Raw genomic sequence first — 14,172 nt, 5'->3', positions numbered from 1 at the left:
CCCTCCCTCTCAACTAAGACAAAAGTCAAAGTAACTATCCACTTGGATCTAGTAACCCAAAGAATGCCACACACTCTTGCTGTGTTGGAGTTCAAATTTTCCATTCCTCCCGTGAGTACAAAGTCTGGCATCTCTGGAGATCAGCCATCTACTGAGATCTAACCCAGGCTGGCCCCCCTGTGTCTTCTTTTCCCTGGAAGGAGGGCCTATGATTCCTTGGGAAAAGAATGGGGGCTTCTGCAGCCCCCTTACAGGTGGTCAGGTCCCTTCCGGCCTTTCCTACCACTTCCCATGACTGGAAGCCCCTCCCCATGTAATTTACTACCAAGCTATACAGAAAACAGAAGTTGGGGCTCCTGGGTGGCTCAGTCGGTTAAGCACCCGACTTCGGCTCAGGTCATGATCTCTCGGTTTGTGAGTTCGAGCCCTGCGTCGGGCTCTGTGCTGACAGCTCGGAGCCTGGAGCCTGCTTTGGATTCTGTGTCTCCTCATCTCTCGGCCCCTCCCATGCTCATGCTCTGTCTCTCTCTCAAAAATAAATGTAAAAAAAAAATTTTTTTTTTAATAAAAAAAAAAGAGAAAACAGAAGCAAGGATGTCTGATTCCTGGGGAGGTACAGTTTTTCAGCTGAGACCACAGGAATTTTCTATGGACTACTAATAGTTTTGACAAGTTTCTTGAAATTTACTTTTAAATAATTCAGGTGTCTGCCAACAAAGAAAAAAATTCCAAAACACAAGTTTCAACTTAGTTGGATCCTGAGGCTTGTATGACCAGGGTCGGTGGGTCGGAGAACAACGCTCGTCCCGTTCGAGGGGTGCCCAGCACCGTACTGGCTGTTCTTGGCACGAGTGCGCCTGGAGGAGGACGACTCTGCACCAGCCCCTGTCCCTGCTAGAGGCACCTCGGGCCACAGAAGCCATCGCTGGGCCACAGCTGCACTCCCCAGCCGGAATCCAGGAGCTTTCGCTTTGGGGGTGAACACACAAAGTGCCGTGTGCAGGAAGGAGTCAAGTGCGGGCTCCAGGCAGCAGCTCTAGGAAACTCAGGTCCTTATGAAGGAGGCAGGCGTTTCTCAAGGGCCAGGCTGCCTGAAGACGGCCCCAAGCAGCCAATGTGGGCAGAGGCCTGAAGCGGGTTCTCAGAGCATCGAGTGTGGAGGGAGCCTCAGGGATCACAGAGTTCAAGTTCACCACGGAGCAGGGACACACGTGCTGGGGGCAGGAAGGGATCCTTCCTTCCTCTGAAGCACTCCGGTCCTTCCTCCTCAAGCTCCTGCTGGAGCTCCGGCCCTGTGCGCTGGCCCCGAACCCCTGCGGCAGGGGCTCTCCTGTCTCTGTCACCAGCCTGTCCCGCTGCTGCTTCCTCACTGCATCCCCTGTCCAATGTGTTCCTCTCCTGCTGAAAACCCTCACTCTGGAACCCACTGTCTGCCCACCCTGATCAGCAGCATCGGCTGTGGACGTCTCCATCCTGACTGGGTCCCTCTCTGCCGCCCGGCCTGTGTCCCCGTGTCCCCGCCACCGTCTCTGCCGCCCCAAACCAGGCCATCCTTCACGACTTCATCCTTCATGAGTAAGTCTAATGCCGCTCCTCACCGCTTGCCCCCGGCCTCGTTCAGCCCTTGTTTCCCGCACCCATCAGACTGTGGAGCGATCACGTCTGCACAGACCCCAACCTCTGAGCAGGGTCGCTTCACGCACCTCTGGAGCCATGCGACTGCCTGGGACGTCTTTGCTGTTTGGTCCAAGCGTGGGGACACGTCAGTCAAGGACGCTAGGGGGCTGGCCGACAGCAGTTAACCACGCTGTCACAGACACGTCACAGACGAGAGAAAGGCACAGGTTTCATCCCCAGCCTTGGTCTCAGGCCAGCGGGGCTGTGCACTGGGCAGGCGGCTTGCGGAAGCCGGCATGGGGGCGGGCAGACTCAGTGCTGCTGGGGAGGTCAGAGCCGCCGTAGGGCCCAGAGAGTGCAGGTTCGATGAAAACAATTATTAAGCAATCAATCACAAGCACAGAGAATGAACAAACCTCATAACTTCCTTAACTTGATGTAGCCCATCTTTTAAAAGAAAAGAATTAAAACCCAATGGAAAATTAGTATTTTTTGTGGTCTCTCGCTTAGAGAAAGATGAAAGAGATAAAGAGCATCAAGTTTAATAATCCATCGAGTCGACAGGAGTTAAACAGAACAGTTCTCTATGGTCTGGGAGCTGGAAGGTCCTCTACCACCTGTCTTCAGAACAAGTGACGTATTTTTAATCTCACACACACTGACTTGGAACCTGATGGCAGTTCCACTCCTTGCAACGGACACCGGAGGCCCCAGCTCCAAATGTGCTGCCCATTTCTGTAGGGGAATCTGCCCTCCTTAACAGCTTGCGTTTTTATAGTAATCTTACACTCGGGATTTTTGCTTGTTTTCTTGTCTTTTGAAACTGCTTTATTCCTTAATTTTGTTTAATGTTTTGAGTGAAAGAGACACAGAACTGGAGGCAGGCTCCAGGCTCCGAGAGGTCAGCACAGAGCCCAACACGGGGCTCAAACTCACAAACCATGAGATCATGACCTGAGCCCAAGTTGGACGCTTAACTGACTGAGCCCCCCAGACGCCCCCCTAAATTGCTTTATGAATTTCACATTATATAATGAGCATCCTGCCATGAGATCGGGTGAAAGTCCCCTGCTGTCAGGACCTTACAGATTGGGTCAAAATACAACATTTGATTAGAAGCTGGCCGCAGGCGACCCACAAGAGACACGTGACACCAGAACGTTGACAATGAAGGTAAGTGAGAGCATGAAGTTTAGGAAGCACGTGTGTCTTCCTAAGGACTTCAGGGAAAACATCAGGGTCAAAGGCATCATGATGGTCATGGAAGAGGGTCAGTGCTAATTGCCCGCAGACCATGACCGAATGGCTTTTCCCTCGGCCGTCTCACCACCTCCCCAGTCCTGTCCATCTCTCCTCTCACCCTTGCCTGTGGCTCCCCGAGCCTCTGGCGCACGTCCCGCCCACACTGCCCGACGGAACTACCTACATTTGCTGGAGGCACACCATGTTCACCGGCCTCCAGAGGGAGGGCCGGGGCTCTCCTTTACTAGCAACTTGTTCCTTCGTTTTCGTGGCATCTTCCACGCTAAGATTTTTTTACTGCGTGCTCCGCTTTGGACGCCAGTGCTGCTGGGCCTACCCCCACACTCCTCCCGCGAGAGCCACACCGCCACACAGGCCCTGGCGCCAGCTCCCCCTCTGCCTCCCACTCCGTGGGGCCGCCCCTGGCACGCACGCCCTCGGTGTCACCGGGAGCAGGAACAGAGCAGGGCCACCTAGCTTTGCTGTTTAGAATCTTCCCCCTTCCCCCCCTTTTCCCTAACTTTCCTTTTTATCCTACTGGAGTTTAGGACCTTGTGAGCTATCTCGGCCTGTCCTTTCTGATAGAAAATTAAGAACGATTCGAGGGCGGCTGCTGCCGTGTGATGTGTGGATGCGGCTCCCTAGGACAAATCAGCCGGTGGACTGCTAACAAAAGTACCAGAAATTTTTTTGCTTGCTCTTGTCTGACACATGAACAGACTCAGACAAAAAGCGAGCCTTACCTTTCAGCCTTCCTGCCGCGTTCTTCAGAAACACACTCCCGTCCCGCACAAGCTTCTTCCGCTTCAAATCTTCCTTGGCAAACATCTGGCCACTCTTCATCCTCATGATCGACTTGCTATCTGTCTTCGTATAAATCTCATTGAGACGCACTTTCTTTTCGTAACTTGCCACCTTGCTGTCTACAGCTCCAATCACATCCTTCACCAGGCTGAGGGACTGAGCGAGATCTCCCTGCTCCACCTCATTGTCTTTGAAGGAAGAAATAGTTTGTTTTTACTGGATCCTTGCAGCCAAGGTAGACGGGGGGAAGCCTACCTCCCTGCTCCACCGTCATTTTCCCTTCGGGGACATGCTACCAGAGCGAAGCCAACACACCAAAGGTCACGTGCCTATTCCTGTCATAAGGTTAGTTCTAAGTAAAGTTATATGTTTTCAAGGACACAGGCAACACACAGTTGCGTGCCGTATCCTAAAGTAGAAGGAACCAACAATTTCGGGGAGGGAGAGGAGGATCAATTTTTCAACTTATGCCTTTGTTTTATCTCATCTTCAATGTAACCGCCCATTGCCCAGGGGCAGGGAGGAGAGGGAGAGACAGAGACTGAGACAGAGACAGAGACAGACAGACCAGTAAGTCCCGAGAAACAGCAGCAGGTCTAGCACTTAGGGAGAAAGCTGGTGGGAACCAGCCCCGTCCAGTGGTCAGGGAGAAGGTATTCTGGTTGCCGATTCCAGAGGAAATCAGGAAGCGGTTCCTTCCCTTCCTGCTGTCATCCACCACAAGTCTGGTGACCCAGCATTTCAAGTTTTCACTTAAGAAACGGGTTTTTAAGGTAGAACACAGGATCTCTTTTGGACGTTTGAGAGCAAGCAGGAGCTCTTCACTGGGGCCTCTGGAGACGCTGGACATAGGAAACAGTGCCCCGGCACCACACACGACTGGCTGAGGACGGGGGCTCACCTTTGGTACACTGCAGGATCCTTTGGAACAACACCGGGTATTTGGTGATCCGCTGGGTCACCAGCAGTATGCACTCCGGGATTCCCAGCCTCCTCACGACGGAGCTGCTCATCTTCTTCTGCAAAGGACAAAACGGGTCATCAGGAACTGCTCAAGGGGGCTGCGGCTCAACGGACGGCAACACAGAGCCCCGGACAATGATGGGGGTTTTCCACGTTTCACACCGATACCTTCACAAAGGCCTGAAACCGCTTATCCTTGGTGTAAAGGTCTTTAAAGTAGTTTACAGACTGGTTGTGCTGCCCACAGAACTTGCCGTACGTCTTCTTCAAGCGCTCCGCGTTCTCCCCCGAAAACTGCAGAGAAAAGAGAAGGGCAGTCGTAAGTCGGGGTGCTGACGTTTTACCCCCATTTTGTACAGAGTTCCCAGTCTCTTTGTAAAACCCAAGAGTGGCTCCCCAAGAATTCCCTCAAAAGATTAAAATGGTGCAGCAGCTTTGGGAAACGGTCTAGCAGCTCCTCAAAAAGCTACCACATGACCTGGAAATTCCACTCCTGGATGGAAGATTTACTCCACACAAAAGCATGGATGTGAAAGTTCACGGATGCCATGTTCACAAGTGCCCCCAGGTGGAAATAAGCAAATGCCCATCAAAAGATAATCAAAGGTGGTATATACATGCACGGACTACTATTATTCAGCCACGAGAAGGAACGAAATCAACCAATACATGCTGCAATACTGATGAACCTTGAAGGCACTATTCTAAGTGAAAAAAGCCAATCACAAAGGACTACACACTATCTTATCCCATTTACAAAGCTATGTCCAGATTAGGCAACTTCACAGAGACAGAAAGCAGATTAGTGGGTGCCCAGGGCTGGGGCAGTTGCGGGGGGGGGCGGGGAGGGTCATAAAAATGTTCTGAAACTGAGTGTGATGATGGATGTACAAGTCCGTGAATACATGAAAACCCACTGAACTATACACATTAAAGGGGTGCATTAAGTGGTATTTGAATTTATTTCAATAAAGCCGTTACATATATTTAAAGAAACAGGGGTGCCTGGGTGGCTCAGTTGGTTGAGTGTTCAACTTCGGCTCAGGTCTTGATCTCACAGTTCGTAAGTTCAAGCCCCATGTGGGGCTCTGTGCTGACAGCTCAAAGCCTGCAGCCTGCTTCGGATCCTGTGTCTTTCCTCTCTCTACCCCTCCCCCACTTGTGCTCTCTCTTAAAAATAAATTAAAAAAAAAAGTTAAAAAAAATTAAAAAAAAATCCAATAACCACAGAAATGTCTATGTAGCATGCACATAAGTAATGCAACATGTGTTCTAATTTCCGTTTGTCACAAACACGGTAGTAAAACAGGGGACCCACTAGATGTTCTCTGTGAGATAGTCTTAAAAATTTCACTGTGATGAGTTAGAAAGACATCAGGAACAGCCAGTATCACTCAGGGACCTCAGGCCAGCAGCCTGACAATTCTGCATGGCCCTTTAATCAGTCCCAAATGTGTGCGATCTCAACAACGCATCTGAAGATACACTCACTTCTTGGTAAACCCATGTGTTTCTGTGCGTGGTCCCATCATGTATCCTAAACATCGACTTCCAACTGTAGTAAAAATCTCTGAAGGCAACACAAACTGATCCTTACCCAAAATCTTGAAAAAAGGTTCAGGGAAGCTAGTTTTTCCGGGTCTCCCCCTTTACCAAAGGGGAAGCTAAGGCAGAGATATTTTAGGTGGTTTGCTCCCCTCTGATATAGGTGCTCTGAAAGGGTGATCCTATTTTTAATGTTTATTCTTTTTTTTAAAAAAATTTTTTTTTTTCAACGTTTATTTATTTTTGGGACAGAGAGAGACAGAGCATGAACGGGGGAGGGGCAGAGAGAGAGAGGGAGACACAGAACCGGAAACAGGCTCCAGGCTCTGAGCCATCAGCCCAGAGCCCGACGCGGGGCTCGAACTCACGGGCCGCGAGATCGTGACCTGGCTGAAGTCGGACGCTTAACCGACTGCGCCACCCAGGCGCCCCTTTAATGTTTATTCTTGAAAGAGAGAGAGAGAGAGAGAGAGAGAGTGCGAGCGAATGGGGGAGGGGCAGAGAGACACAGAAACTGAATCCAAAGCAGGCTCCAGCTGTCAGCGCAGAGCCTGAGGCGGGGCTCGAACTCATGAACTGTGACAGGGTGATTCTAGAACTGGCACACAGAAGCCATTAGTGCATGCCACAGGGGACTATGATGCCATGGGGGACTAAGGTCCTACTGTCACAGACCTTACTAGAGGATGTGCTCAATACAACAAGCTGCGGACAGCACAAGTCAAGGTTAGATGAGGTACCCGTGCAGGTGTGAGGGCAGAGAGAGAGACACGTGGAAACTGCTGGAAGAGGACATTCAGGGAGGAAAGGTCTTCCTTCACTTGCAGAGCTGACCGCTCGCCCTTCGCAGACACCTGCGTTACAGCAGGTACCGCACTGCGCGTGCGTCTGCTCCACACCGAGCTGGTTTTCACCTGAGAACGAGGGCTCCGCAAGGCGGAGGTCTACGCTGAATCTGCCTTTGTGGTTCCACCTGGTACTGAGTAGATGCCCAGTAAATAAATACACGAAAAATGAACGATGGAATGCATCGCTGAATTAACGAGTGAAGGGTCTGGGCTCACGAGCAGAAGAAAAGACAACCCTTCTAGCGCTCAGGCAAAGGTTCCGGCAATGGAGCCCCTGCTTCTACCCTGGGGCACAGACCTGCGAGGGAGGAAGAGCGGGTGACCTGTGCCCTTCTGTCTGTGAAGGCCAAACTAGCAACAGCTTCCCCCCACCCCCCAAAGACAATGTTTTAAAAAGAAACATTAAAAATAGTCTGTGACAAGCATATCTGAAAGTATCAAAGTAACTTTTGGCCCAACTGTTTTTGGAGTAGGACTGAAACCACACCACACCATCAGCAAGGTCTATTTTATGAACTATTCTATAGATAGTTTTTTATTCAGGTGGTTTTCAGATAAAAGAGATTTGTTGTTGTTGTTGTTTTTTTTTTTTAATTTTTTTTTTCAACGTTTATTTATTTTTGGGACAGAGAGAGACAGAGCATGAACGGGGGAGGGGCAGAGAGAGAGGGAGACACAGAATCGGAAACAGGCTCCAGGCTCTGAGTCATCAGCCCAGAGCCTGACGCGGGGCTCGAACTCACGGACCGCGAGATCGTGACCTGGCTGAAGTCGGACGCTTAACCGACTGCGCCACCCAGGCGCCCCTGTTGTTGTTGTTTTTAATGCTTATTTAGTTTTGAAAGACAGAACGAATGGGGAAGGGGCAGAGAGAGGGAGACAGAGGATCCCAAGTGGGCTCTGTGCTGACAGCAGACGAGGGGCTCGAAATCACAAACTGTGAGATCATGACTTGATCTGAAGTGAGACCCTCAACCAATTGGGCCACCCAGGCACCCCAAAGGAGTTCTTTTTGATTTGAGGCACAGGGGGAAGTTGAGACTTTCAACAAATAGCTTTTGACATCTTTTTTTTTTTTTTAATGTTTATTTTTGAGGGACAGAGAGAGACAGAGCTCGAGAGGGGGAAGGGCCAGAGAGAGAGAGGGAGACACAGAATCCGAAGCAGGCTCCAGGCTCCGACCTGTCAGCACAGAGCCCAATGTGGGGCTCAAACTCACAAACCCTGAGATCATGACCTGAGTCGAAGTTGGACGCTCAACCGACTGAGCTGCCCCAGGCGCCCCTCTAGCTTTTGATGTCTTAAACTACACTGTTTCTGATGATGGTACGGATGCTGAAGAAGAAACATGGGCTTTTACTATCTATCACATAGATTATGTATACATTTAATTTTAATTTTTTTAATATTTATTTTTTTTCTTTTTTAATGTTTATTTTTGAGAGAGAGAGAGAGACCGAGTGAAAGTTCAGGAGGGGCAGAGAGAGGGAGACACAGAATCTGAAAGCAGGCTCCAAGCTCTGGGCTGTCAGCACAGAGCCTGATGCAGGGCTTAAACTCACAAACTGTGAGCCGAAGTTGGATGCTTAACTGACTGAGCCACCCAGGTGTCCCTGTACGCATTTAATTTTAAAAAACAGCATTAGGAGAGAAAATCTGTCCTTGTTTACGGAACAGGAAAGTGAGGCTCAGAGACATTCAATAATTTGCGTATGCTTACAAAGATAACAGTACAGCCACGATGTAAATACATGCCTACTGAGCCCCGAAGCTTCACATTTCCCCCACTGTGTGGGAAAGATCCTTCCTGTGGCTCACCTGATTTACAAGCACGTCCCCCATCCTCTTGATGAGAAAGTTCTTCTCACTTTTATCCACCAGAGATTCCTTCTTCCGCTCCAGGATCCTCTGGAAGAACTGGCTATGGATACTGATCAGCTCGTCCAAACAGGGGAACAGCTTCTCCACCATCTGCTGCTCAAAGAGCAGCTCGGTCATCATCCCCCGGCTGTACACGTCGCTCATGATTTTGAGCGTCCGGACGTGGTGCAGCTCTGTCTGCATCAACTCTGAGGGAGGACAAAGCTGGACGGTCAGAAATATTCTTTTGAAGGATTCTCCTTCAAAGGTCACCCGCTGCTACTGGGAGCCCACTTTAGGCTGAAGGCTGTTTAGAGCCCAATTAAAACTTAAAAACTGGGTCCATAGCTGTCCTTCCCCTAAAGTGCTTCCCTCTTACTCTTCCATATTGCACGTGGCCGAACACTCTTCTGACAGCATACTGGATTCCATCACTCTTAAATGGTGGTTTCCCAAGTGGTCTTTCTAGGATTCAGAGCCTTTCATAATCACTGCATCCCGTTTCCTAGAAAACTTGTGCTTGGTTTCTAGTGTAGCTTAAGGACTCAAACTGTACTGTCACAAGCGATCTCTATCTGGGGCCGTTGCACAAATAAGCACTCATATGAAACAGAATGTTCAATAAAATTAAAGGAAATAATTTTAAAGAGAAAGAGAAGGACAGAAATAAGATCATGTCTCTAGGCCCCAAAGTTTTTAAAGAGTATCTTTGACATGCTAAGTACTTGAAAACCGGCTTTCCATCCAGTCCAGGGATTCACCGGATTAAAAGTGCTGCACAATGCGAACCAAATATTTGCAGAGCGATTGGAGGGTCTCACCGTAAATCACTTCTTGCCGTTTGACCACATCTTTCTTTTGCTGTTTCAGAAACTTGCTGTCCACTATTCGACTCCAGGACTCTGCTTCTAGCTGTTTGGATTCCATCTCAAAGTCCCCCATCAGCTGTCCTTCATTCATGTCTGTACCTACTCCTCAAAGTATCAAAAGATCAGTATCAGAATCTTGTGTCTGTGAGCTCTGGAAAGCTTACACTGGACTTCCCTGGGTGGTAACTTTGTAAGACACAAACACTGCATTAACACACAGGATACTTATAGAATGCATATTCCAGGGCTAGAAAAGAATCATTTCCTGTTTGGGACTGAGACACTCTACAGTCAAGATTCTGGCTAAGCGTGATAAATATCCCATATATTTAATGTGACTGAGACATGATTCCCAGGTGAAGCAGGAATTGGAAGGGACCTGGTAACCTCACTCGTTTAAGAGAGTAGGCGCATAACCTGCTGAGAGAGCTACGAATTGACGGTGTATGAAAGCCCAGGGGAAGAAAAAGTGCTGGTGCTAGAGTACAAGCACATGAAATCAATGACATCCCTCAAATGGACAACTATCTAACAACTGGTAAGTCTGATTACCAGTTCGTTACAAAGGATGTGATGATTCCGAGACAACTCAGAGACTCCTCACAGGAGCAAGGAAGAGTCAGGAACTGTTATTCCATTAACACTTGCATTCAGGGAATGGCACACGGTCCCCACAGATGCATAAGACACAGCCGTAACTTCCTCTTACCCTCATCAGTAAGTGATTCTGTCGACTCATTGACCTTGCTGATTTTATTTAGTGAGTCTGTCGAATGAGACAGGAACTTCCAGGTGTTTGATATGTTCTCATCATTGCCGACTCTGGGGACAAAAAGAAGCACACACTGGCAAACACATTTTGATAAGCCACGGTCTGCATTCTTAAAGGAGTACCTGAAAAACTCTAAAATGATAGGTGGCGGCAAGCACCACAATGATTAGAAGACAAATTACTTACGTCAGGAACCCAGCCACATGCAACACTACTAAGGAAGGTCAGAAGCACTTGACATCATTGCAAACTTGAACTTACGGGCCTTTGATTTTTTTTTTTTTTTTCTAAATGATAGGTAGAGCGGGGAGAACGCTCCTCCTTTAAACTCCATACACATTACACAAGAAATTTCTCTATCTGAAACTCGCTGTGTAACCACTGCACTCTTTCTCCTTGTTCCTTAAATAATCACACTTATTTAATCAGCACTTCTAATAAACTGTATTCTTTGGACTAAATGATTGCGGTAGGACACGAAAGCAGGCCAGTCATTTAAAAGTTTACATTTTATTCAAAGAATAATTTTTTAAGTCATAATGCAAACAACTTTGATCTGTAACAACTCTGAAAGGAAGGCCTTTGAAGAACAACACTACAAAGACAAAACAAAATAAAAATACCTGGAACATTTTTTTTTTTTAATTTTTTTTTTCAACGTTTATTTATTTTTGGGACAGAGAGAGACAGAGCATGAACGGGGGAGGGGCAGAGAGAGAGGGAGACACAGAATCGGAAACAGGCTCCAGGCTCTGAGCCATCAGGCCAGAGCCCGATGCGGGGCTCGAACTCACGGACCGCGAGATCGTGACCTGGCTGAAGTCGGACGCGGAACATTTTTTTTTTTTTTTTTTTAGCAAGGAAACACTAGCCAGCACAGAGGTTAGGAAATAGAGACAAAAGATTTGTATCCTTTAGTTAAGAATTTTACTCTAGCCTAGGTTAAGAGAGGTGCAAGATATGTTTTGAGTCCTACATTTGAGATGATTTCTTTACTTGATGTGAAGGCAGGAGTCTTATCCCAAAGCAGCCAATAACATCACAATCAGTCCTGTGCTAACCCCGTGACAGCCAGGGCTTGCACAGTCAGGGGCCATAGCAACTTTTGCAGGGACCACAAAAGGAACTTAGTGCAAATGAGTGAGTGGGGACCTAACAGTCATAACTGGCCCATTATTCACTTCCATGGAACGGACTTACGAGTCCAGACGCAAGGACAGAAAAGAGATTTAAAGAGAAGCAGAAACACCAGGTTCAATGGACCAACAGGAAAGTGAAACATCTGAAAATTTAAGTGATTACCAGACAAAATTCAGAAACAAGTCATTTCCCCCGTTTCCACTTCTTATTTTAATCTAAAAACCAGCCCTTTGTAACTAGGGATCCTTCAAAGCGAGGCTGACTGTGCACAAAGCATAGGACAACCTGGCTGACAGGGGATCCTTGTCACAAAATGGCGGTCAGGACAGTGCCTCAAAACGTAATCCCCACTCTCCTTGTCTGTACACCTGGATGTGCACCAAGTCATACTTTACACAATTTTTTTTTTTTTTTAACGTTTATTTTTGAGACAGAGAGAGACACAGCATGAATGAGGGAGGGTCAGACAGAGAGGGAGACACAGAATCTGAAACAGGCTCCAGGCTCTGAGTGGTCAGCACAGAGCCCGACGCGGGGCTCGAACTCATGGACCGTGAGATCATGACCTGAGCCAAAGTCAACCGACTGAGCCACCCAGGCGCCCCTACACAATTTTTTTTCTGATGAGAATCTTTTTGTCAAATTATAGGATTATTTTATTATACTCTTGTCACCTAGATGTCAACCGAGCTGTGTTTAAAACCCCACTTACCCAGCAATGTTCTGTATGGAGACACTTTTGGAGAGTGAGACACTCTGCTGTGACCGTCTACTGGCAAACATGGGGACGGCAGTGGTTTCCTCCACCAGGAGGACCGCGGATCGGGGGCGCTCCTTGGGCTGGGAGGCTGTGAAGGAAAAGAGGGCACAGACTGAAGCACACGTTTCCAAGCTCACCAGGGCGGACTCCTCCGACAAATGCCAAACAGAAGCAAACGTCTCCAGGTTAGATTTGCCCTGGGAGTGTAAGTGCGTACAGGAACTCTACAGAGGATGGTCCAGCAACACCTAGTGAAGCTGCAAATGGCTATACCCCTTGATCCAGTAATTCCAATTCAGGGCACGCTTATTCTGCAAGATGCACGTGTGATGCTTGAAACGACATAGGTCCAAAGTTACTCAATGTGACGCTAGTGATCAAAGCAAAATACTACAAAAGACAAAAACGAGTATCAAGAGAAGATTGATTAATAAATGATGGCATGTCACATACTGGAATACTATGTTGTTTTGAAAAAATGAGGACAGTCGCCATGAACCAACACAGATCTCCAAGATAACATTGCAATGGGGGGAAAATCAAGGTGCAAAACAAAGTTACACAACAGACTCTCATGTTTAAAAAAAACAAAAAGGGGCACCTGGGTGGCTCAGTCAGTTAAGCGTCCGACTTCGGCTCGGGTCATGATCTCACAGCTTGTGAGTTCAAGTCCTGCATCGGGCTCTGTGCTGACAGCTCAGAGCCTGGAGCCTGCTTTGGATTCTGTGTCTTTCTCTCTCTCTCTGCCCCTGCCCTGCTCACACTCTGTCTCTGTCTCTCAAAAATAAATAAACATTAAAAAAAATTTTTTTTTTGAAAAACAAAAAAAGAAAAATGGGGGTGCCTGGGTGGTTCAGTTGGTTAAGTGTCCAACATCAGCTCAGGTCATGATCTCACGGTTTGTGAGTTCGAGCCCCACATTGGTCTCTGTGCTGACAGCTTGGAGCCTGGAGCCTGCTTTGGATTCTGTGTCCCCCTCTCTGTTCCTCCCTCGCTCGTGCTCTCTCTTAAAAGTGAATAAATGTTAAAAAAAATTTTTTTTAAAAGATTCATCCAAATTATTAAAGGAGAAAAAAAAATTAATAACCCAAATTGGTGTTGGCTTTATTTTAATAAAAAAAGTTGAAGAAGATAAACATATAAAACTAAGAAGAGTGGTTTCACGTGGGTGGGATGGAGATTAGGCAACAGGGATAAAGAATTGTGTGATAACAGTGCATTCAAACAGAGAAGGTAATTCAAAGGAAAATAAATTGAAATGAAATTGAATCCAATTCAGAGGAAAACAGAATAATTCAAAGGGAAATAAAACAAAACTGAAAGAATTTTCGGGATAAAAGGAACCACAGGGCTGGGAGGTCAGTCCTTTTTGGGGGTGCCTCCCCAGCAGCTCTGAGGTGCTGGTCAGACGTGCGAATTCCCTGCCCTGTCCGCCGTTGGGGCGGGCACTGTGGCGTCCACACATTTTACAAGCTCCCTGAGTGATGCTTTTGCTGTTTGAGAACACAGATTTTGACCAATTCTTTTAATTTACAGCTGGGTGAGATGCAACATATGTTTAAGGTCACACAGTAGGTTCTTCTCAGAGTGCGTATTTCTCCTGAACGTGACCAGAGAGGAAAGCAGAGCTCTGATTTCATGTTCAACTGGACACACCAGCATTTGGGTTAACAAGTGGTTTCTCCCTGGTAACTGAGCTCCTGTCCCAGATGCGAGCTACATCGTCTGTCTGTCCCCAGGAGTGTCAAGAAC

General features: G+C 47.8%; 1 protein-coding gene across 12 annotated transcripts in view; it reads right to left on the bottom strand.

Annotated features, from left to right (window-relative positions):
• Positions 1 to 14,172, bottom strand: part of AKAP13 (A-kinase anchoring protein 13) — a 332,086-nt gene that overhangs the window by 16,318 nt on the left and 301,596 nt on the right. For 9 of the 12 annotated variants that reach the window (XM_047086640.1, XM_047086632.1, XM_047086628.1 and 6 more), the window contains 7 exons: positions 12,373 to 12,508; positions 10,458 to 10,570; positions 9,701 to 9,853; positions 8,838 to 9,088; positions 4,795 to 4,920; positions 4,565 to 4,682; positions 3,603 to 3,851 (listed from right to left, as the gene is read on the bottom strand). In XM_047086640.1, coding sequence (XP_046942596.1) covers positions 3,603 to 3,851; positions 4,565 to 4,682; positions 4,795 to 4,920; positions 8,838 to 9,088; positions 9,701 to 9,853; positions 10,458 to 10,570; positions 12,373 to 12,508 — 1,146 coding nt within the window. The remainder of the gene's footprint in view (positions 1 to 3,602; positions 3,852 to 4,564; positions 4,683 to 4,794; positions 4,921 to 8,837; positions 9,089 to 9,700; positions 9,854 to 10,457; positions 10,571 to 12,372; positions 12,509 to 14,172) is intronic. The other 3 variants (XM_047086633.1, XM_047086637.1, XM_047086629.1) reach the window with 2 other exon arrangements.

Source organism: Lynx rufus, unplaced genomic scaffold (assembly GCF_022079265.1).
Source record: "Lynx rufus isolate CCGP_SWC_20201006 ecotype Redwood Valley unplaced genomic scaffold, mLynRuf1.p SCAF_21, whole genome shotgun sequence".
Taxonomy (NCBI): Eukaryota; Metazoa; Chordata; class Mammalia; order Carnivora; family Felidae; genus Lynx; species Lynx rufus.
The sequence above is the reverse complement of the archived record's forward strand: the minus strand, read 5'-3'. Positions and strand labels throughout refer to the sequence as shown.